The sequence below is a fragment of the Scardinius erythrophthalmus genome (genome assembly GCF_964197995.2).
Source record: "Scardinius erythrophthalmus genome assembly, chromosome: 4".
Classification (NCBI taxonomy): Eukaryota; Metazoa; Chordata; class Actinopteri; order Cypriniformes; family Leuciscidae; genus Scardinius; species Scardinius erythrophthalmus.
This window is the reverse complement of record NC_138224.1, coordinates 27350331-27375793: the sequence shown is the minus strand read 5'-3', so window position 1 is coordinate 27375793 and position 25463 is coordinate 27350331. Positions and strand designations below refer to the sequence as shown.

At 37.2% G+C, this 25463-nt stretch overlaps 1 protein-coding gene across 5 annotated transcripts in view; it reads right to left on the bottom strand.

Annotated features, from left to right (window-relative positions):
- Positions 1–24536, bottom strand: part of LOC308690187 (uncharacterized protein) — a 31810-nt gene extending 7274 nt beyond the window's left edge. The window contains exons 1-3 of one of the 5 annotated variants that reach the window (XM_081364518.1): positions 22346–22431; positions 11381–11587; positions 10501–10646 (exon numbers count right to left, since the gene is read on the bottom strand). In XM_081364518.1, the coding sequence (XP_081220644.1) occupies positions 10501–10585 (85 nt within the window). In that variant the 5' untranslated portion in view covers positions 10586–10646; positions 11381–11587; positions 22346–22431. Of the gene's footprint in view, positions 1–10500; positions 10647–11380; positions 11588–22345; positions 22445–24214 lie in introns of those variants that run through there. The other 4 variants (XM_081364520.1, XM_081364519.1, XM_081364517.1 and 1 more) reach the window with 4 other exon arrangements.
- Between the last annotated feature and the right edge of the window lie 927 nt (positions 24537–25463).

Below are 25463 nucleotides of genomic sequence, written 5' to 3'. Positions count from 1 at the left end.
GGAGGGAGGGCGTTTTCACATTTAGCTCCTAAACTCTGGAATAGTCTTCCTGATATTGTTCGAGGCTCAGACTCATTGTCCCAGTTTAAAACTAGATTAAAGCCCATGGTGCAGGTTTTTTTATTTTTATTTTTTTATTAATATAACCTTATATGAAAATACCATATGAAAAGTAAATGCAGGATTAAAAATTGTTTTGCAAGACATAAGGGCGCAAATTCAATAGAAAACGTGACCGTTTTCTTGACCGTGCTGAAAAAGCGCTTTTTTTCACCATCGCGTCATATGACGTCACATGAGGTAGTCGTTTGGCTCTGCGTTCGCGCTCAGTGCAGAGATAGGTTGGTGTTCAGTTGGAGCGGTCATGATTCACTGTGTTTTCGGTGCTTATTGTATTTCAATTAATCATCGTCGTGGTAAATGATTGTGAATTATGGCCTGTCAGGACATCGAGTCCACAGCTTTCCGAATAAGAAAAAAGACGGTGCGATCTTCCGTGCCAGTGTGCGTTTTGTGCCGGGTAAGAGACGGGACTTCACTTCTGCTTCTGCTTTGAAAAACGCGGTAGTGTGTAGCGTTCACTATAGACCGAATGATTATAATCCCGGCGATATGTGCACACTGTCCCGGCTCATTCATCGGGTCGCCCGGTGACGGCCCGTCGTCAGCATGTGGTTCCGGCAGGAAACATGACGGTCACGGATCCGTCAGATCACTTATTGTACATCTGTTTTACAAAATGTGCCTTGTCTTAGTTTAATTCATTAACATATCCTACATAAACTTGTAATATAATGCATTTATGTGTTTGCTATTAGTCTGCAGCCGACACTTTTTATTATTATAAATATTATTTAATTTTTATAAATATTATGTTCTATAATTCATTTTCAATCTGTACAAACCGACTTTAATGTTTGTGTTGGCTGTTTCTAGATATAAAGTTTTTATACAGTAAGACAGTTGTGATTGTGATCATTTTTTTATTCATCGTCACCAAATAGGTTAATTCAAAGCCTTTATTAAGTCCCTCTTCCTCTGGAAACTGTCTCCTAATGGCTGACACACACAACACATGCAGGTAAGGGTCTAAATACTAGCTTTGCTATTGCCTGATACATGATAATAATCTGTACAATTTAGGGCTGGGTATCGTTCAAAATCTTTCGATCCGGTTCCAATTTCGATACCTCAGTTTCGATACCGGTTCCTAACGATACTTTTTTCGATACCAATTTTATTAAATCCTTTTTAACAAGATTACATAACACATTACCTCAGAAAAACTTTGGTTTTATTTTTTCAGTTTGACTCATGCTCCTTAGCCAGTGCACAAAGGAACAAAAAAAGCACAAAGGAACAAAAAATGTTTTATAAAGAACTCATGCTCACCAAAGCTGATTTTTTTTTAAATACAGTAAAACTTGTAATATTGTGAAATACAGTAGTATTACAATTTAAAATCTTATTTGAATATATTTCAAAATGTAATTTATTCCTGTGATGTCAAAGCTGAATTTTCAAAATCATTACTTCAGTGTCACATGATCCTTCAGAAATATGAAAACAGTTTGCTGCTTAATATTTTGGAAACTATGATCAATTTTTTCATGATTCTTTGATGAATAGAAATGTCAAAAGAACAGCATTTATTTAAAAACGAAATATTTAGTAACATTAGGCTACACGTTTTAATGTCACCTTTGATCACTTTAATGCATCCTTACTGGAAAAAAAAATTCTGACTAACCAACACATTTTTGAACGGCAGTGTAGGCTACATTCAGTAGGTTATTATTTATTGCAATATTAACACTGTCAGAGTGATCAACAAGGTATCTCTTCATTTACCAGTCAAAGACGGAGCAACTTTCTGCTCTTATGTTTACTCCGTGCACTGTCAAGGTCTTCATCATATCTGTAGCGGTACCGGTCATGACTCATGCAGCAATTATTTTACCCCAAATACTGCATCGCGCGCTGTTGGCAGAGCCTGGAGAAATGTACCCACACTTTTGATCGACTTTTCCCCATCTTTAAGGTATTATGTGTGTGTGCTCGCGTCTCATATTAATATGTGCGCGGAGAGTTTGTGTGTGTGCTCGCGTCTCATTGAGTATGTGCGCGAGTTTGTGTGTGTGTGCTCGCGCGCCTCTCATATGAGTATGTGCGCAAAGAGTTCCGCGCGTCTCGTGTGTGTAGAGTTTGCGTGTATGTGCGTGAGCAGCTTTATGTGTGTCGTTGTGCATTTCATATGTATTTGTTTGAGCACTGACGTTGACGAGTTAACTCCTTAGGTATCGAAATCTGGAACCGAACAACATGTCATTTTTTCGATACTCGATAGTATCGAGGCAATTCGGTCGGTACCTAAAAGTATCGAACTCGGTACCCAGCCCTAGTACAATTGTGATCTGATCATAGTGTTATAGGCTACATATCGTCGGCTAAAGCTAACACTGTTCTCTCGCCCTGTTCTCCTCACACCACAACTCACCGTTGTTCTGTCTAAACCTGGCCTGTCCTGCTCACTTGGCTTCATATCAGGCTCATAATTATAGGATATCATCATATATATCAATTAAATATGAATTATATATATCATACGAGTAAATATTTAGGCTACAATTCCCCCAGCTTTCCGAGCTGTCATTGCGATCCATTGTTTACTTTGACCGCTCTACCTCATGTGACGTCACTTCTGGTTCGGCGGTTTTCAAATGCGGAAGTAAAATTTTCCTCACAAAAACGACTCCAGATGCCTAAATAGCGTTTTATAAGTATATGTTTATATTTAAATCTAGTTCCTACATTATTTTTCTATACATTGGCTCACTGGGTACTGTAACCTGCAACATGCCCTTTAAAGACGCATCTCTTTAGCCAAGCATTCACATAATACTTACCTTTTATACTACAGTTAAATCTGATCAAATGCATTAATATTATGAACAGCAGCTATGCTAATTATTTCCCATCTGCTTTTCTGTTGTTATCTCGGGACCCGAGGTAAATAGAGTTCGTCAGCTCCAGTTTGTATCCAGCCTCTCATGGAGACTTCAGATGCCCCAACACCCGTGGAGACGACTCGACGCCTGTGAAGAGATGACTATGCCCTAAATTAATACATGATTAACTAACTTTATTTTTCTATGTACATTTCTGAAATGCACTTTCTGTAAAGCTGCTTTGAAACAATATGTATTGTGAAAAGTGCTATACAAATAAATGTAATTGAATTGAAAAATATCGGCACAACATCAGAATCAGCCGATAATGGCGTATAAAGAAATTATTAGCCCGATAAGGAAAAATTATGCCGATATGCCTTGCAGATACAAAGAGTCTTGATTATGCGTAGGCGTCAACTCGCATGTTTTTGTAAAGAGTGTCAGAGTTCTGGAGTTCCAAGTTCCATGTTTTGCACATATGCTGCATCTGGCAGTGCATGAAGGTGGATCCGCCAGAGAAGAAGACCCGAAAAGGATTACTGCTGGACATGTATGAAGAAATTTTGGAGGAAAATGTCTTGTTGAACGAGCAAATCATCACCAAGACCTCATCACAGGATCGTTATTATTCTTTGTTTTCAGCAAATAAGATAAAAAATAAAATACAAATAAGAACGGAACGGAAAAAGAAAGTTTTGAATGTCAGCAGATACCTAGCTGAAGCCACATTTTAGCCTAATAATAACATTACAAATAATTTTCTCAAAGTTTACCACTTCATTTTTACTGCGCTGAGTTTTTCCAACTATAACACACTATGATTACAGTGAAACCTTAAAATGGTGTTATAAAGGAAACCTGGAGTAAGCATTTTCTTACCTATCATTTGTTTCAAATATCTGTGTGTGTATGCGTGTAAGCACAATTAATGGAGTTAACAGAAAATATTCCTTGATTTAGTGGAGATTACTGGTGGAAAACAAAACCTGTGAGCCAAGGAAAGTGAGCCAACGAGCTGCTCTGCTGCCATCTAATGGTTATAATGGTAATTTTGTCACTCTACTCAGTAATAATAATAAAGTTACTCACTGCTCTTGACTGAATAACTTCTGTAACTTTAATTGCAAGGATTAATCTGTATTTAATTTTTACAATCCCTGATTATTAAAGTCGTCACATTACTGCAGCTGCTGTTACAAGCTCCGGTTGCTATAGAAGCAGTCAGTGATAGGTAGGGTTGTTCCGATTCCGATACTAGTATCGGAAATGCTGCCGATACCAATAAAAATTCTGGCATCGGTATCGGCGAGTACATCTACCCATGTACCGATCCGATACCATTTTATTAAACAATACCTAATTATGCATGCTAGCTTTGCTTAACGCAGCAAATCAGAGACCAATTCTTCTTCGCTGCTCTAAACAGTGGTTGCTTGTGGCAACAGCACAACTTCCTATGTTGCCACAAGCAACCACTGTTTAGAGCAGCGAAGAAGAAATGAAAACGCATATTTTCAAATGTAGTCGCGCGGCAAGCGCATTATGTAACGTTAAGAGACGCTGGCGCCCAACATCAAATGGCAAACGTAATGAAAACGGAACAAAACTGTGCTACTCGTTATTTTGTGCTTCACGGACCATTAGACAGTTTGGAACATTGCAGCGCGAGGCAATCTAGATCAAGCTACACTGTTGCTACACAGCGCTAAGAGATCCAGTAAAGAAAGCCACAGAAGTAAAGAAATTTGAATTCGCCACAGAAGTAATAACATCGCTGCGAGATCTAGTGAAAAGCATTCACATTCTCCGTTAATAACGGATCAAACAGCACTGACGTGGAAACCAGGAACATTGTGCTTTCAAGTAACGTTACTTTGGTTTTATTTTGACATTATGAATAAAATTGCTGCCCTCAAATGTTAATCTGAAATAAAATAAACCTTTGCTTATAACTACTACAATATTACATTTCATTTTTTTACAAGGAGCTGTTTATGTTTTATAAGTTCAAGTATAGCTCCATCATTGCTCAAAGTAAAAAATGATCATACTTTATGATGTTAGTTTTAATAAAAAATGTAAATCAAGGAAATTTCTCTGGCATTTCTTTTTGCTGTATTGAAAACGTACTGAACCATGACACCAGTGTATCTTATCGAACCAAACCGTGAATTTTGTGGACCGTTATTATTCAAATATAATTTTTTAGATTCCTAGATATATTTGTTGCACTTTTTTATACAGTTATATTGTAAAACTAAAATACCTTTTATAAAATAATTATATCAATTCATACAGGGCTAGTATGAATTGCAGCTGTATAGATACACACCCAGGTATTCAAATTTAAGAATATGTTTAAGATCTGCTGATCTTACTTCCTTACATAACATCACATGAAAAACTAAGGTGAATTACACTGTATTGGGCATTCAAGGTGAACATGATGGCATCAATTTACTGATCAGAAGTCAGCTTTAAGTCAGCTGAGATCTCAACAAAGGTGACTGAGTCCCAGACTGCATCTTGAAACTTCAAGCTCAAAGATCTCAACCAAGCGGACTGAGTTCCAGGCTGAATCTTCTGAATCCAGATTGAAAACTTCAAGCTCCAAAAAGATCTCAAAGACTGAATTTTTCCAGACGGAATCTTTCTCTACAAATGAAAGACTCTGTGAGTTTCACTCCATTAAAAGAACCAATGCAGACCAGTACAAATGTTTTCCTCTGCGCCGTTCAGAGAAGTAGTTAAACAGCTGTAGAGTTTGGTTAACTAAAGATAAGCCTCTAAAAAGTTTTCTTTTAGAGATGAAATTGATCCTCTGTTGTTGACAGGGAAGATTAACAGTTACATGTTAATATTGTGTGTATGCTCTTGCTAGAGAAGACCTATCTGTAAGCTAGAGAATTAGCTTTAGAATTAGATTTAGCCTCTTGTGCTAATAAGATTGTACCCTCTGTTTGCAAGACAGTAGAGAAGTTTTTTTAGTGTTTGTTTGTGGTAACAAAAATTCACAAAATGTTTAGGAAAAGTACTAGACAGATTACACCTTTTTGGACAGATAGTGAATTCAAGTCTTTGTTATCAGAGCACATGGACTCCATCGTGACTAAGCCAGTCAGATTGAATTTAACCAAGAAATTTGGCATTGATCCAGAGAAAGTGTGGTCAATTGAAGATTGCAAGAAAGTGTTGAGTGCATGTATCAGGAAGAAAAATCTGAAAGGCATCATCTGTTGTCACCGAGAATTTAGCTTATCCATTGCACAAGAACAAGCTCGTTGTATTGCTACGTTAAACGATCAGAACAAACAATTGCAGACTCACATGTCCTGTCTCAAGACAAAGGTGGGCCATAACAAAGCCTCAACCAAATGTGATTTAGAAGACCAACAGTCAGATGAAAGCTATCCTGATTTACAGTCTTTTGATAGTATAGAAGACAATGTCAATGCAGATGTAAATGCAGTTGAAGTGTGCGTAGCTAGACAAAAGCCTCAGGGAAAAGGTGTTGATACAGTTCCATTTGCAACCCCCATATTGCAGCCACAAGCAGTCAAAACATCTTTACGTCCGAAAGATATTGAGAGAATTGCTGAAAGTTTGCCATCAGTGCAAATAAATTTTTCTGAGTTTAGGATAGCATTGTTCAGTAAAATTCATCTTTACGACATGTCGTTGCCGGAAGTTACACAGCTGATGTCACAAATTCTAACTGAATCTGAATTCAACAATTTTGAGTCTGCTGTTACTTCCGAACTGCAACCTGTCAGTAAAGGCGATTTGAGAGAAGGTGTTTTGAAAATCCTAAAGAATATCTTAGGACCGAAAATCGATTGGTCAAGAGTTACTAGCTGTGTACAAGAGAAAGAAGAAACTGTGAGTGAATATACAGAGAGGTTCTGTCAGGTAGCTGCAGTGTACAGTGGAATAGTGGATGATTACGAAAGTGTGTTAGCTGACAAAGGAGCTCTAATCCGAATTTGGGCAGATGGTCTTGTAGCTGAGTACAGAACAGCCTTGTCATTCCTAGATATTACGTGGGCTAAAAGAACTCTCAGAAGTAACCTAGAAAGTTTAGCTATTTGGGAAAGAGACTCTGATGTCAAAGAGAGAGTAAGAATTGCAGCAGTTTCTGTTAAGGTCAACTCAGAGAAGCCAGTTGTTCTTACTGTGGCAAGCATGGACATTTTGGAAAAGAATGTAGAAAAAACAAAAATAACTTAAGACAAGTTAACAATGTTATGCAGATTTTACTACATTTGTTTGCTACTTTGAAGCAACCCCTCCCCTCGTCACTGGACTCGTGGGTAAGCTTTTTGAGGTGTTAACAATTTGGGATGTGATTGCTTAATCTCCCCAGTAACTTACAACAAAGATGAAAGACTTATTGACTGTCACAGCCTTTGTTTGGGGGACATTCAGTATACTCACAGCCTTAAAATGTTACACCACAGAATATTGCAGTTAGACAACCATCCTCTGTTAATGATGTTTATTAGGACTGATGTTTCACTGGAGAATGGAAATGTGCCAATTTTTCTCACACACTGTACAGTGTGTACACAACACAGGGACAGAATAGGACACGGACAAGTGAGGTGCCCTGGGAAGAACTGGCGCAACAGGTGTTCGGGGGTGAACCCAGGGTGAAGACACTACCTCATAGGCCTTTCCCCATTTAGTCCATCCTTACCTCACTGGTCCATAGGTGTCAAATAAATTAAGAAATGGGGAAAGAATGAAACGACAACAGTAGACTCTGAAAACGATAGAACCATAGTTTTTAAACTGCTACAACCGTAGTGTTTTGAAGAAATACTGCTCTCTTTTGTTTTCTTTCTTCCTCTGTGCAGATAAACACTTGATGGCTGTTCCAAAAATCCATATGCAATGACGTCTCACCTGCATATGAAGCCACAACCTCAAGAAGACAACTACACCCACTGCTGAACGAGCCAATCACAAAAGAAAAAGAAAAAATACACAATGCAGAGATATAAAGAACCTTCAGTCATCCATCGATATGATCAAGACTACAAGCCTGCACCATTATCTGAGTGCTGCACCTGGTTAATATAACTGAAGATAACTTTTCATGGTTCGGAAACCTGTTAGTATCAAGTGTGTCAACCAACAAATGACTCACGTCCAGCACACCCGTAAGATTTCACGGACCCTAAGTCAGGGGTTAAAGTGAAAAAAAATCCTGAGCCTGAAATTTTTTTTTTGGGGTGGGGGTGGGGGGCTTCAATGGCACCATTTATTTTCAAGCATGTTAATGGCATATTTTTATGAATGAAGACCAGTATCACTGATATAGCTACTTATGTCTCGATGAAAATGTATTTTTCCAAACTTTGAAACATTTATTAGGCTTAAAAAAATATAACAACTTTTAATTTAAGTGAACTTACACAATCCTCACTTAAACCCATAATAAATGTCATATTTACCTGTCCTGTACCTTACCTATCTAACCGATGTGAATTATATAGAAATTGAATACGTTTATGAAACAGTCTGCACTGCATAAATTATAAATAAAAAATAGATTAATCCTTAAGCGTTGAGCAGTTAGTAATTTTCTCTGTTCCCATTGTTCTTTGGTTAACTTTACTAACAGAGAGAATTGCTGTCACTTTAATACCCGCCGCTGCTGACAGGATCTCATTATCTACTCTTTACTTCCATTTAAGATTGTATTTAACTCATTTGACTGTTCTTGTGAAGATACTCGACAAAACTGACATTTTGGCATAATGTGTGTTATGGTTCGTTCAAGCGCGAAAGAGAACTCAATGTTGCACTGTCGACTGCGATACTGGCGCGTCTTTCTGTGTGTGTGTGTGTGTGTGTGTTTCAGGAGGACATTCACTGACAGCACAGCGCGTTCTCTTTTATCTTCTCGCGCATTGATAGTTTAAAACATTTGCGTGAAGGAGAGCATGATCATACAACCCAAAGGTTGACAGAAAGAACGGACGCTGCGATAAATATTTTAACACATTAAAGCTGGACAAAAATTAATCGCATGCGTTTACGTTGTCATACATTGCTGACAGAAAATACTGCGGTTTAAAGTGGACTCGTTTTCATGGTAGGCCTACACAAAATGTTTTTTTGTTCGTTTTTTTTTTGTAAGCTACACAGAATATTTAATTAAATATTAAAATTAAATATTTAGCCAAGTCTGAAGTTACCAAGCAGCTGTGTATGTTAACGTTAGCTCAGTTATCAACAGGTGTAGACAGAAAATATGATTATCCTGACCTGAGCTAATTTACTGAATCAACCAACTCACATCTCCTTTCTTTCTTTTCATCCATGATGACATTAAAGTCACCTGTTGTTGTTTCTGGCGTTTCATCGCTGTCTGTGCTGAAACCGCTACTTGCTCATTAGAACATTCAGTGAGCTATTTTACACAGGCTCGGTCCTGCTCCTCCGTGGCAATGACGGCGTGCGGTTAAACATCATAACAAACGAATTTGAGTGGGGGTGGGGGGGACAACGGGATTTTGGAAAGTGTCCCCATAGGAAATTACGCCCGTGGGGACATCATCCCCAAGCTTCATGAACTAGCGCTCGTCCTTTCACCGACAACGTATAAATCTCAATCACACAGTGTTGCCAGGCCCCGCCCTGCTCTGCTTCTGATAGGCTTGTAACGTTAGTAGAGCTGCGTTCCTTTCATATGATTAGTAGGTGAAATCAATTGACTCGAAAATATTAAACCGCATGCAAGTTCCAATTTTTTTTTTCTTCCTCACGGCCGCACGCACGGTGCCGGAATACTTTAAGCCCTGCTAAGTGCATGTTTGTTTCTGTGTCAACATGCAATTACAGATGAACAACACAGAGCAAGTTATATGTGCCTGTAACTTACACAAGTTACAAGAATGAACATATGCGATGTGCCTGTAACTTACACCAGTTACAAGAATTAACTTTATGTGTTTAAATTTGTATTTTGTGAGAGTTTTTAAGAACTCTCAAACGGGGGACTGAAGAATCCAAATTTAAGAATATGTTTAAGATCTGCTGATCTTACTTCCTTACATAACATCACATGAAAAACTAAGGTGAATTACACTGTATTGGGCATTCAAGGTGAACATGATGGCATCAATTTACTGATCAGAAGTCAGCTGTCTAAACATTGTAATAGTCTTTGATCTTCCAACTAAGAGTTGGACTGTGTGTGAATGTTACCTAGTCTAAGGTCTCGTGACCATTTGTTGTGTATACCATTTGGGGGGGGGGGGGGATACCATTATCTCAGTTGGGGGCAATTGCCTCTATTGTCTTTAGATGATTAGATTTAGTGGTTACCTCTAAGGCTGTGTGTATGTTTAGCACCTTTAAGGACAGCCCACTGAAAGACCTATAAAGAAACCATGTAAAGTTTGTCAGCCAGAATGATTTGGGAAGAACTGCAGCCGCGTCAACGCGAAGTCCTCAATAAAGAATAACTTTGTTTGAACGTGATCCCCAACGTCTCCTGGTCTCTTGCTTCGACAAAGAAAAAGTTTTCAACAAAACCAACCTGTTTGTTTCTCAGTATCTTCTTGTTTCACTCTGAATGTTTCTTCAATCTTCACATCTTCGCTCTCTTCTTTAATAAATGCCATCTTTATAATAGTGTAGCGTGGATCTCAGCTGCTTCACCAGGGGTTTTTCTGTGTGTTTGTCCTGTTTAAGATGAGAATAATTAACAGAAAGAAAAAGTAATCCAAACTAAATCTCTGGGTATGTCTCTTTCAGCTCCTTAGTTCAGTAGTCAGTGTACTGGTAAGAGAGACAGTCAGAGGGAATGGCTTTAAATGGCCTGATAAACTAGCATTAGAAATTAATAAATAAAAAGCTATACAGACACTTTACATTTTGTTGTATTTAATGATTTATAGATTTCATAACATTTGCAACTGGTTAATAAAAGTTGCCATTGTTTGTGTTCTCGTTTCATAATCAACTACATTTACCAAAATGGAGTCCCAAATTTGACGACTAGCAATTCGACTTAGACTTTCACAACTAAGACTTAGCACTTGACTTGGACTTGAGCCCTGTGATCTGGAAAGACTTTGGCTCTGTTTACACCTCGTATTAAGATGCATTTTTGTCGATCGGATCACAAGTAGACAACACTAAAAACAGGTGTAAACGGGGTCTAAAACTTTTTGAGCTTGTCCACTTCCAGTGGTAGACAAAAACACATTAAATTAAAAAATTAAAAAAACATTAAAAAAACACATTGCTTTCGTAGTGTAAACGCTCATGTGGTTGAATGCGTTCGAACAGCCACAAAAGACCGCCTACTCTCCATCTATTGACCTAACGTGTAAACATTATGGGAAGCGCTAGCCAGACAGATTTAAGCTTTGTCAGCTGAAGACCCAAGTTTGGTTTGAAGATGAAAAACGTACCAAGCACAATGTTCTTTCACCATTTCTGATTTCAAACAGAGCAGACACGAAAGCTGATGCTCTCTGTGTGTTTTACCATCGTCTCTGGTCGCGTTCATACAGTGTGTGGATCGGATTTCATCCATTGGATAGAAAGATCTGAAAAAGCCCATTCATTTACCCAGCTATGGTCTGACCCTCCTTTCGAAGAAATCAGGACAGAAGTGACTGAAAGGGGACAAAAGAGACGAATTAAAACACCACAGGCCTATACCATGAAGGTATGATTTAAAGATATGGATTTTTGGGGGCTGATACAGATATTAGGGAGTAAAAAAAAAGCCTGATATCGATATTTCGGACGATATTATTTAGTGGTTGACCGATATATCGCCAAGGCCGATATATCGGCCGATAATTGGCATTTTTTAAATATCGGCATCGGCCGATTAGTTTTTCTGATTGGCCGATGTGTTGGAAGCGGGACTTTTATTTTGACGACGCTCCGGACTTTTATTTTGACGGGCGGTGCTGAGAACACCAGCGCCAGAAGAGAACGGCAATGGCAGCTCCTCAGATCAAACAGCGCTCACTCACAGGCTGTTTCTCAATTCCAAGAACGCAGAGAACGGACTTGTGTTCTCGTGGAGACCGGTCTTGCCAAGCTTCCTTGGAAGAACGAACTCGGAACCGGCCGCAATGACTTCTGGGACACCAGGCGAGTACTAGCTCAAGTCTGCATTCGATGCATCCTCGGTATCAAGAACACATCCGGGTTCTTTCATGCGTCCTCTGTACTTGCGTTCTTGAGAATTGGGTCTGAACTTCGACGGTTATGATGACGTAAAACGAGAACACAAGGACGCAAGATCGCTGAAGAACGCATATTGAGAAACACCCACATTTTCCGTCTTCATTAATTTACGATCTCATATCTAGTCATAGTCATATCTAATACTTTGTTAGACAGAAATGGTAAACAAAGAAAGTAAATGGTATGCGAAGTAAGTAAAGTAAAGCGTTTGCTTTTATATTATTTGTAACAGAAAAGACAAACAATCAGCAGGGTTCCAGACTGCGACCATTTTTTGAGAATGTGCGAGTTAAAATTTGATGTGGTCGCATTTGTGCGAGTGCATGGTCATGTACTACTCAGTTAAATTCACGCATGAATTTTCCTGCATTGAACTTGTTTTAGCGCCCGCCAAAGTCTTATTTGATCGGTGAGTAATGTAGATGAACTGCTGCGCATGTTTAACTGAAAGAACGAGCAGAGAGGGAGAGCCCCGGTCGCGCGCGCGCGCTCTCTCTCTCTCTGGAGTCAAGCCTGGTTTATACTCGATGCGTCCGCACGAGCGCGAAGGTGCGCGCGGCAAAAATGACGTCATTGCGGTGTGGGCGGTCGTGCGCGTTGGGTTCGCAAGACCCAATTTCGCCTGGCGGTGTGCGCGACATTTTTTGTAACAACGCGCGCGGCGCCGCATCCGAAGATGAACGACTTCGAGCCGAATCTGGCCGAGCTCGAACTTCTCACCACACCAGCACCCAGTTTGCACGTCTAAATGAGTTGCTTACATATAAAAAATTAGCATACAATAGCATAAAAAGTATTTTTAATGAACATAAAGGTCCATGTTTAATAAAAATGTTCACAAAACTTAATGAAATGTTTAGTGAAATTAAAAAATATGTAAGAGATCGTTAATATAAGTTAGTTATGTTTAATACACATTCTCATATCCAAATATTTTGTTTTATTGTCACTAGTATCTCAGGGTTTACTGGGTTTTACACGATTCTTTTTGTGGTGTGGTATTGGTGGTGGTGTACTAAAATAAACATTGTCACGTGTGTATAGCTTTCTTCTTCTCACTGCTGATTCCTGATGGTTTAGAGGACAATTACTCGAGTCGCCCCCTGTCGTTTCACAGAATAGTACAACGGCGAGCGCGTCAAGTATAAACGCCTCGTCCGTTTGCGGAGGTGCGCGCGCAGTCTGCGGAGACTCGCGCTGCGGAGCCAGGCGAAAGTATAACCAAGGCTTCAGGCGAGAGTGTAAACAAGACTTCACCGTCTACAAACTAGACGCTGTCTTGCTCTCTCTCCCGCGCGCATATTAATCAATATAAATGGACACGGTGGTAAAAGGTCGGAAGAGTTTCCGTGGAGCATTCGGAGATTTTTTTTTCCTGAATTACCGCTGGGTGTGAATTGTGCTAAATAAGTTGCCTTATCTTCTCTGAAAAGCGTTCCGGACATTCAGCTGACAAAAAAAAAACAAAAAAAAAAAAAACACACTTTAATTAAACGAAAAAAACTATCCAGTGATGAAATGTTTTCTGTGTTGACACAAATCTTGGATGTCCATGTCCTAACTGCTGGGATAATCACACAACGCGCATGACACGTCCAATTCTCGAACTAATGACTCCTTTGAACCGATTCATTTTAATGAATGGTTTAAACAACTGATCTTTCCAACAGTGAACTCCGGAGACATCTGAATCGGTGTACTAATCAGTAACACTTTACAATAAGGTTCTATTTATTACATAAATTACATAAAAAGTACAGTTTGCTTACTCAAGCTTAAGCTTTAAAATAAATAAAACCACTTGTTTTTTTGAAAAGCATGACTACATTTTTCCACACAGTGCTATCAAGAATCGATAAGAGAATCGTTAAAGAATCGGATCAATAATCAGAATCGTCAGTGGCATTATTATTGATAAAATCTTATCAATTCCCATCCCTATGTGAATACAGTAAAATTATAATCAAACATTAAAGAACATAAATGTTTTTTTATTTAATTTTTCTAGAGTTAAAAGATTAATTTTTTGCTAACATGAGGTCTTGTGTCACTGTCAGTCTTATTACATCAGTGCAAAACTATGGTATGCAGATTAAGACCACTATTCATCAGCATGCATTGATTAATCCCATGGCATGTAGCAAAAAAAAAAAAAAAAAGGTGCGACCAAATCATATGCTGGTGCGACCAACTGAGAAAGTTGGTAGCACCAGTGCAACCAGTGGAAAAGTTAGTCTGGAGCCCTGAATCAGGCTAAAATACTTTCTCATTTGCCGTCAACATTCAGCAAATGCGCATCTACGTCATTTAAACAAATCTCTGAATATCTAATTAACATTTAATTTCACAAACTTTGCAGATTTAATCGAATCCAGCTGTGATATCTTGTGAAGTGTGCATTACTGTCTGCGAGTGACAGTCGTTCCGTGCGAAGTGAGTGAATGCAAACAGAAGATCAGCTTCAGGAGACGTGATTGAAAAACTTTAAATCCTTAATTTTAATATATGCTATATATAACGATATATAACCAGTTGCCAACTGTGTCATATTCATATTGTTTTCACTGTGCTGTATTTGTAAAGCGTTACCTTTTCTTTATTGAAAAAATATGATTACCAGCACGAAATTACCAGATTACTGAGTGCCCTGTTACAGTGTTTACTTTCTTTTTATTCACATATTCATATTTATAAACAATTACTTTGTGAAAAATACTGTAATAGGATTGCAGATTCAAGAAGTTGCCATCTAAAGTATAAAAGCATGTTTATTTTAAAGATTTGTTTTCTAATTTATTTATCATTTATTAAATATTGATTAAAATTAATATATATAAAAATATCGGCTTTATATCGGCTATCGGCCACCCTGCTCTCTAAGATATCGGCATCGGCCATCAAAAAACCAATATCGGTCGACCACTTATATTATTTATGTTTATTACATGGCTTGGTTGAATGAATTCTAATGTAGAATGCGGTCTGTTATTTCTTGACGCTGCTAAGTATAACACACTGCTGCCATGAAAAACAGAGCATTGCTATGGACGCAGGATTCTAACCGTAGAGACTGAATGGACTATTTTCTTTAGCGGAAGCAATACAATCGTTTTTAAATCAATAAACTCATTTTTAAATCAATATTTTGTGTCAAATTATTGATTTATTTGGTAGGTAGCCATGTAATAAGTGGGATTACCTCCGCTTCGGGGTCCTTAAGCCTGTCGGGGTAGTATTCGCTATAACAACCGCCTCGCTCTACATTATCCCTTACGTATATTATAGTACAGAACCAGTCAAAAGTTTTGACACACTATCCCATTTGTGTGTACAAACGTTTGACTGGTACTGTATATAGAATACAGTATACACAAACAGAAAATAATTTTTTTTTGCAATGATCACTCAAATGTGGTGATCAAACACTTGTGTGACAAAGACATGTAATGGAGACAGGGTGAATGATAGAATAAGAATGATACATTTGAGCAGTAACCAAACTAGTTTGCATTGCATGTTCTATTCTATATCACTTTATATAGGGCCATTTTGCATAATGAGTAGTTTCACGTTTAGTACATTTGGCTGACTTATTTAAAATGGTATTTAAGTAAAAGTACTGTACATGTGTAATTAAACATGTTTTCATTATGGTATTACTTTTACTTTAGTAAAAGAACCAAGTAGCCTACTTCCTCCACTGGAAGAGACTAGAGGAATTAAGACTAATAATAGAAGATAACAAGGTCAGTTACAAGATAACTTGCCAGTTACACTTTTGATATATTTGATATGTTATTTTTAATATAACATGACTAAATAAAAAGACAAAGTCATTAATGAAGATTATAAATGATTGAAATATTGCTTGATGTTGTAATGTAGCGTTATAGGCAGAATGGGCTTTAACACTGTTTCTACACTGGACACGGCCGTTGTTGCAACATCACAGATTATAATGGGTTCCACCGTCTTTTGACGCATCACGCCGCTCGCGTCAGCTGTCTTGTTCAGGCAGCAGCAGACAAGCAGTGTCTTAACAGTAAGTTGCTAGCGGTGGAGTGGAAGCTAATGTGTGCGCATCTTACACCGTGTCTGAAGAGACCTCCTTTTACTGAAGTGAAAGGAGTGGCTGGTGTCACTACAGTAACCTGGGTCGTCATTAGCAAACAACGGAGCTTAGTTACACAATTTACAAGCATTTTATCCATGTTATATGTTCTGTAAAAAAAAAAAGTTCATATCGGCGGCACATCTGCATCATATACGGCAATACAAATATATCTGCAACAGGCTCATATCGGCAGATAAAATGATTCAGTTAAGTTTACATCAACCCTGGGTTTTAGGGTCCATTAATGTGGCTCGGCTTTTAGCAGTGTTCATCGCCACAGTAACTTGCACTCCACAGCTTACCTGTACTGGGGCAGGTTATGTCCAGAGTAAGTGATCTCAAGTTGGACCAATCAGTTGAAAGCAAAGTGAAACATCTCTGACGCAGTAAAGTCACTTCCTCTGTTAGTCTTGCTCCAAATTAAAGGTCACTACAACGTTTTTTTTTTTTTTTTAATACTAAAAATTGTCTTGCTTTTAGCAAGAATTCTTTTTTCATTATTTTATATGACTTAGGCTATATAATTATTATACCCAATCCATTACTCGTGAGCAATTTTAGGTTAACAATTATTATTAAACATTTAGTTTAGATGAACATAATTACAGATAATATGTCATAATATTTTAAATCTGTAGATAAAGTTTTAAAAATTACTATGTATATAGGTATACAGAGACTAGGATATGTAACAGTGGCAAGAAAAAGTATGTGAACCCCTAGGAACGAACTGGTTTTCTGCTGTAATTTGCCATAACATGTGATCTTATCCTCATCTAAGTCTCAACAATAGACAAACACAATGTGCTTTAGCTGATAACACAAACAATTCTAATTTCTTGTGTCCTTATTGAACACACCCATTAAACATTCACAGTGCTGGAGGAAAAAGTAAGTGAATCCATAAACAAATTACTTCAATTAAAGCTAATTGGAGTCAGTAGCTTGCACACCTGGAGTCCAGTTAATGAAATGAGTTTGAAGGTGTGGTTTAAAGCTACTTTGATTGATAGAAGACACTCAAACATTTTAAGTTTGCTGTTTGTAAGAAGCATCAACTTATAAACTCGTTTAACCCTCTGGGGTCTAAGGTATTTTTGGGGTCCTTGAGATGTTTTGACATGCCCTGACATTTGTGCTTTTTTCAGTTGCTTATAAACATATTAATCACAAAGGTGTCATTGCACTCTATGCAGCACAAACAGGGCTACCATAATATGTGAACAACATGTACATGTTTGTATTTTTGAGAGAATAATGTTTATGCATGGTTATAAAAAAAAACAAAAAATTAAAGTTTCTGAAATAAGGCCACAAAACACATACAGCCTACTAAATATGTGCCCACAAGACTTTTAACTAATGTATTTAAACAGTCTTTTTGCTGTTTACAGACACTAAATCGCGATTAGAACAAAGCCCTTGAGAATAAAGAACTTACTATTCACAATCCTCAGCTGGATCCGTTGCTACTCAAAGTGAAACTGAAACCAGGATTATAAAATTTTTCTACTTTACTACTACATTATTATTATTCCTCACAGCATCGCAAGATGACGTAAGTTACATGAATCTGACTAAACTTGAGTTTTATCGAGCTGATGTTGGCGTTGACAGGTTTGCATAGATCGCCTCAGATCATTTGCGTTTGAATAGCGCGCGCTCTCCGTTGGCGTGTTCACATTAGCAGATAATGATTTGCCATGAGAACGACTGACATCTCTCTCTTTTCATACAGATTACATAAACAGAGAATATTTGTTTTCATTTGAATTAGATAATTTAAAAGCAGACAATTAAATGTTTATAAAAATATACTGCTTATGCCTGTGAGACTAGTATTCGCTGAGTTTTGTTTAAGTTTAGAGATGTGCTCCAGAAAAAAAGTTCACAGAGACAGAGAGCCAGAAAGCACACCCTTTTTTAATTTTTTTTTTATAAAAGCAATATTTTGTTTCGATTGTATGTGGACACTTAAAAAAAGTAGACATTTTACAGTTTATTTTTTCATATTTCTAAAATCTGTATGACCATAAATGACAAGAGTATTTTAAGTCTATTTTTCTGCTGTGTGAAAAAAATCCAGCAAAACACGCCAGCGTGTTTGTCGACCCCAGAGCAGGCCCGGAGTGGGTAATCGGGAGAATCGGGAGAATTCCCGGTGGGCCGCTTCACTTTTGGGCCGGTCGAGGAAATTATTTTTTTTTTTTCACATTTCAATGTTATGTTAGTTGTATAGGCTACACACGTTTCGCATTCTGACACCGCAGCGCGCAGCCTCTGCATGGGTTGTACCATGTGAGGGAGTTCTCCCCTCCCCTCCTATAGAGTTGGTTGGGTCCATAGTCCGTCTTTTCCAAAACGTTTTCTCAGGTAGGCTACCGCGGCACCGCCGGCGCCTACCGATAGCTGGGCCGGCCCTACCGTAACGCGTCAGGGAGGATGGATGGGAGGAAGAGGCCAGGAGGTATGGAAGCTTTTTTTAAGCCACAGAATAAAACATTTTAAAAGATAATTGCGACTTTTTATCTCACACTTGCGAGTTTACATCTCGCAATTCTGACTTTATTTCTCAGAATTGCGAGATATAAAGTCAATATTGCGTGAAATAAAGTCGCAATTGCGTGTTATAAAGTCAGAATTGCAAGATATAAAGTAGGGATGTCCCGATACCACTTTTTCACTTCCGATACCGATGCCGCAGCTTTGGCTATTTGCCGATACCGATATCAATCCGATATTTTTATTTTATTCTTGAACTAATACTACTAATAATAAAATATAATGGAAGCACTTTCCTCAATTAGCCACTTAAAAACATCTCACTCAAATGGAGAACAAATACTTCTCCAGTATATAGTCCACAACAACAGTTGATAATGAAAGACTGCCAGCCTTTATTCAAAAGACCTTGAGATATGTTTGGTAACCTGAATGAATTTAAAATTAATTTGCTATATTTCAGATCAATATATTTGTTTCCTTTACATTTTAATTAACTTTAACTTTATTCTCATCTGAATTATAAATAATTTATTTCTGTATAAAATAATACTACTTTTAAAAACATGATTTTCTTTTTTATTCAATGTAGAATGTGTAACTTAAAAATAAACAGATTAGTGCTCTGTTTTAGGACAAGAAATGAAAACCAATGCAATGATGAATGTCCAAAAAGATGAGATCATTTTTGCTTTTAAACAGCGTGTGCGTGTGTGTGTGTGTGTGTGTGTGTGTGTGTGATTTTGGTTGGGTGACAGTTACAGTTTGACAAGAGTTTACAGTTTGACAAAAGCACAATGTTGGGTTTTACACAAATATAAGTAGGCTAAACACTTTTTCCAGTTTTAATGATGTCCTGTATGAAAATGACGGAGTATGTTTTTTTGTTTCCACTGTTCGATCGCGCCCGTGCCTCTCTCTCTGACACACACACACACACACACACACCAGCATTGCAATCTTGACATCGCAGCCTGTTCATTTTGCTGCGTTCACACCAAAACGCGAATAGAGCGTCAAATTTGCGTCTATCGCGTCTAGTTCGATGCTTGAACAGTTTGAATCCATTCGCGCGTCCAAAGCGAATAGGACGCGCCGCGCGCGTATAATGATAAAGTGAGCGTTTGAAGCGATATAGACGCGCGTTCAGAGCTAAGGCGGGCTACAGATTAGGTGTCCCCAAAGAACCCGCATATGCGCGTATCTAACAGTAACGTTAGTTTCGTATTACATTAATTAATGTGCACGCGAGATTTATTTATTTTTATACCGTGTATTCTCTGTGTAAATCCATGCACCGAACGTACGTTCAGTACGAATACGTACCGTTCCACCCCTAATGGGTATCGGATCATAGGTATCGGATAATTTTTTTTCTCCCCTCCGATATCCGATCTAGCGTTTTGGGCCAGTATCGGCACGATACCGATGCCGTGGATCGGATCGGGACATCCCTAATATAAAGTCAGAATTGCGTGATATAAAGTCACAATTGCGTGATATAAAGTCACAATTGTGTGTTATAAAGTCAGAATTGTGAGATATAAATTCAGAATTGTGTGAAATAAAGTCGCAATTGCTTCTTATAAAGTCAGAAATGCAAGATATAAAGTCAGAACTGCGTGAAATTAAGTCGCAATTGCTTATTAAGTCAGAACTGCAAGATATATAGTCAGAATTGTGTGATATAAAATAGCAATTGTGTGTTATAAATTCAGAATTGTGTGAAATAAAGTCGCAATTGCTTATAAAGTCAGAACTGCAAGATATATAGTCAGAATTGTGTGAAATAAAGTCGCAATTGTGTGTTATAAATTCAGAATTGTGTGGAATAAAGTCACAATTGTGTGTTATAAATTCAGAATTGTGTGAAATAAAGTCGCAATTGCATATAAAGTCAGAACTGCAAGATATAGTCAGAATTGTGTGAAATAAAGTCGCAATTGCGTGTTATAAAGTCAGAATTGCGAGATATAAAGTCAGAATTGTGTGATAAAGTCGCAATTGTGTGTTATAAAGTCAGAATTGCGAGATATAAAGTCAGAATTGTGTGAAATAAAGTCGCAATTGCTTCTTATAAAGTAAGAATTGCAAGATATAAATTCAGGACTGCGTGAAATAAAGTTGCAGTTGCTTATAAAGTCAGAACTGCAAGATATAGAGTCAGAATTGTGATATAAAGTCGCATTATAAAGTCAGAATTGCGAAATATAAAGTCAGAATTGTGTGAAATAAAGTCGTAATTGCTTCTTATAAAGTCTAAGTGAATTATTATTTAACTTTTACATTATTTGTTAACCCATGGTATTAATACAAACTACACAAATAGTAAGAGCTGAACTGTTGCTTCATTTATCCAATTTAGAAAAAGTGCTAATTTGGAATTCCACCATGGAAAAAGTGGGCCGGTCTTGGGCCTGAAACTCCCGGGCTGAAAAGTGGCCCCACTCCGGCCCTGCCCCAGAGGGTTAAAAAACAAAATATATTTACTATATATATTGAGAATCTTAATATATTTTGGCACCTGAAAAGCCACAGACAGAGGACAGCTGAAATTGACATGGTTCAGTATTGAATGTAGGCCTACATTAGCTAGCTAGCAACTTAGTTACTGTGGACAATGGATATCAACTACAGTTTTGGCTTGAATTATTTTGCCTGCCTCATTGCTTAAACCAGCTAAATTATATTATATTGTGTGTGTATTGATCTCAATGACAGCATTCAAATTAAGTTTGGATTATTTATCATCAATGTTGAAATAACATTATAACATAGGGCCTATATAATATCGGTCTACACGAAAAACACTTATTCATCCTATCCCAATCTTATAAATCCATTTACTGATGGTTTCTTATTTTTATACAGCATTTGTATTATAATTATTGTTATACATTTACTTAATTTCATCTAGCCTCTCTTTTCCCAATTTAACGCATTGCATTATCAATTTTATACTTAAAGTATAGGCTATATACATATAGGCCTATAATGTTTTTCAAATAGCCTATATATATATATATATATATATACACATCATTATACTAAGATACATTTTATTAATATCGTTAATTTCAAATTGTAAAGAAATCAAAAATGTTAATTCTCAAAAGATTTCCAGGTGCAGTTCACTCAGCCGATCAAATTCATGTAGTATTTTCATCGGTCAGTCGTGGAAATCTATTCTGATTGGTTGATAACTTTTGACAAAGTTTAATTCGGAAGCTTTCAAGTGCAAGAGCACGTAGAGATTCGTGAGTGCACAAGACACAGTTTGAGCGCGAACGCACAATATCTGAGCGAGAGGAGAGGCAGTTCATAAGAGAGCACTGCATCTGTTCAGTTTTGTGAGTCCGCGCTCGAGCATTACATTATTGTGCTCTCGACATTACGGGGATTCATAGGGAGCAAAATATGAAGCACCTTTTCTGCTACTCATGCGAATTACTCACAAAAATAACGTTAATTAACGTAAGATAAAGCAATACAATATTACATTAATTAATAATTCACTAATTTTACATCGTTAGAAAGAGCTGTAAATGTGACTTACCGATTTAAATTCTTAAAAACACCAACCTTTCTTCAGCCGAATCACAACAGACGCAGGGTCTCGGCGAGTCGGCGCAGCCTTGTGACGTCACATCACCAGACCACAAAATAAAAGTCCTTCATATTTAAACTTTTATGGAAGTTGGCAAACCAGCTTATTGTGTATATTCCGCTACCTACTTAGATGGAGTGTGGAGCATTGCCGTTTAATAAAAAAAAATAAAAAAAAATAAAATATATATATATTTATATATATCTATATATATATATATAGATATAGATATATATATAGATATAGATATATATTCTTTGGACTATTGTAATTATTGTGGACTACTGATCCAAAATACAGCAAAAACAGTATATTGTGAAATATTTTTACAAGTTAAAATAATTGTTTTCTATTTGGATATATTTTTAAAATGCAATTTATTCCTGTGATATAAATCATTACATTAATTCATTAATCATTAAAGGTGCCATAGAATGTGTTGAAATAATATTTTAATCTTGTCTCTGTTATCTACAGAGGGTATGTGACTTATTTAATTCCATTTAAAATGTTCAGATGTTTTACAGGTCCATTTTCAACCCTAGAAATTGGCCCTAGAATGAAATGGTTTGTTTTTACCTTATTTGGAAGGGTCATGAATAATAGTAATGAGGAGTTCTGCTCTGATTAGCTGTTTCACTGCGGGCTCATTACAGTAGCCCAGAGTGACAGCAAACAGGTCCCTGATGTCCAGCATCCATGACAATGGAGAGATTAGGCGTTCAACCGTACATGTTTGAGCCTGTTTCAGATGAAGATGCCGATTTTGAGGAACAACCAGTTGTTTTAAGATTGGAAATGGACGCTTCTGAGTTGTAAGTTTATTTTTTATTTTCAGTTATAACTTAACTGTCATGGCAATTCTAGAACTTCAACCTAAACGTTAACTAACCATATATCATTAACTTTACACGTTAACTCATAACGTTAGCAGTCACAATTTTATTTTTAGCATGTTAAAAACATGTAAATTATTGTAATGTCACTGTATTATTTTACAATGATAGGTTTTTCACGTTGAATCAAGAACAAAAAACAGCGAACTGTGTAGCGCGTGAATGTGTTGTTTGGAAAGTATTTACAGTAAGTTAGCCTATTAAAGTCGATTTATTTAGCCAACAAAAGTACAGTATAGAAGCCACTCAATATAGCCAATGTCATGTTTACTACTCCGCTGCTTTATTGTGATTAGGATTTTGCCAAATAATAACAAAAACTTACATCAAGTTCTATCTTTTTTTACAGGTGTACTTGTGGAAATTGTGCACGCATGGCCCTTGAGAGAGAAAATATATGTTGCAGGGAAATACCACAGGTATTTCAAAAGTACACTGGATAGAAATGTATTAAACCTATGGGTGTGCTTTCTGCTACTTCCAAAGTATGAAAGATTTCTGTAAATAACAGTGCCATTATGATTTTTTTCTTTTGCAGGTCACAAGAAGACAAGTGCCTAATACAATATCATGCATGACAGAACATCCTGGCCTTGAACCTGTGTGCCTCAATATATATTCTTTGCAAAATGCAATGAATGTATATAGAGCTGGTAAGTCCCGCCCATCCGTAAAACCCCAAGTGGACCTCTAGGTTGAAAAATCATCAATGCAAGTGAATGGGAGAAAATAATTATTTTTTGGTCCCGTTTGAATTGTGCCATGAATGTGAACATATGTTGTCTGTGAATTTTTTATATAACTTTTCATGTTACGAGTTTGACAGTATATGGTATGATTCTTCGGCTAGCAGTTGTGGAAAAGACATAACGGGAAAGACTACATGTCGCCCATGTGACGTCACCCCATAAAGTTGACTTACCCGTGGTTTTCGCCAACCTCAACGATTTTGTCCTCTCCCTGAAAGAAGGCGGTGAAGTGCACCAAAGACACAGCCATGTTTAGCGGGATCCGTGAGCTAGTGTCCGTGTTTGAGTGGCGGTGACGTTTCAAACGCGTCGAAAGCAGCAAAGAGTTGTAGTCCACAAAGTGCTCTCACACAAAGTCTAACCGTATCAAACTTCTACCCGCTAAATTGTAGCATTCTTTACACGAAAAGTTATATAAAAACTTCACAGACAACATATGTTCACATTCATGGCAAAATTCAAACGGGACCAGAAAATTATTATTTTCTCCCATTCAACCTAGAGGTCCAGGGAAGCGGAAGGGGCGGGACTTACCAGCTCGATAGAGCTGACCATGGGCATATTAGAGTCAGAGGGATGGAAAGTTAAGGGCAGTTTCACACACTTATTACATTTAGTGTAAATATAATTGGGCTCAGTTACATCCATATTATATCATGAGTTTAATGCATTGCACAGCCATACCGTATAATGTATGTTATAAAAGAAGAAACATGCAATAATGACAGATACTTATTGATGTGACACTTTTATTGTGTCTCAGCAGCATACATACATGACCCATAATGACCTGTGAACAAAATACTAAAACACAAAAAAAAAATTCTCTCTCTTCAGGCAGTGCAGACACTTGTCCTACAGGTGGTTTGTCAGCTGGTGCTGGGGTTTCCTTGGTCGAAGTGTACTGTTGTCATCCCTTCATGTGTGGTGCTGCGCATAAGAAGGGAGTTTCCTGATGCTGCTGGGCAATATGTTGGATTCAGACCCCCCAGGTGAAAAAAAAAGTATACTAAAATACATTTTAAGTGCACTTAGTACACCTAATTAGTACACTTCCATAATGTACTTAAAGTGCTCTATTTTCGCGCACTTATTTTGTACTTAATATACTAAAAGCTTATCTTTAGTACTTCTTAAGATAAACTTAAGATCATCTTAGTGTACTCAACTGTGCTATTTTGAGACACACTGAAGATGAACTAAAGTGTATTTTTAATATACTATTTCAGATTTAAAAAAAAATGTATTTTGTTACCACTTTTAGTAAAACTGAAACCATCTTTAATGCGTTTTAAATACAATAATAAATTTAAAATATAATAATAATATATAATAAATATATACAAATTATACTTATAATGCATTCCTAGGTTTAAACAAGTGCACTAAAATACACTTAATTAGTACACTTCCATAATGTAC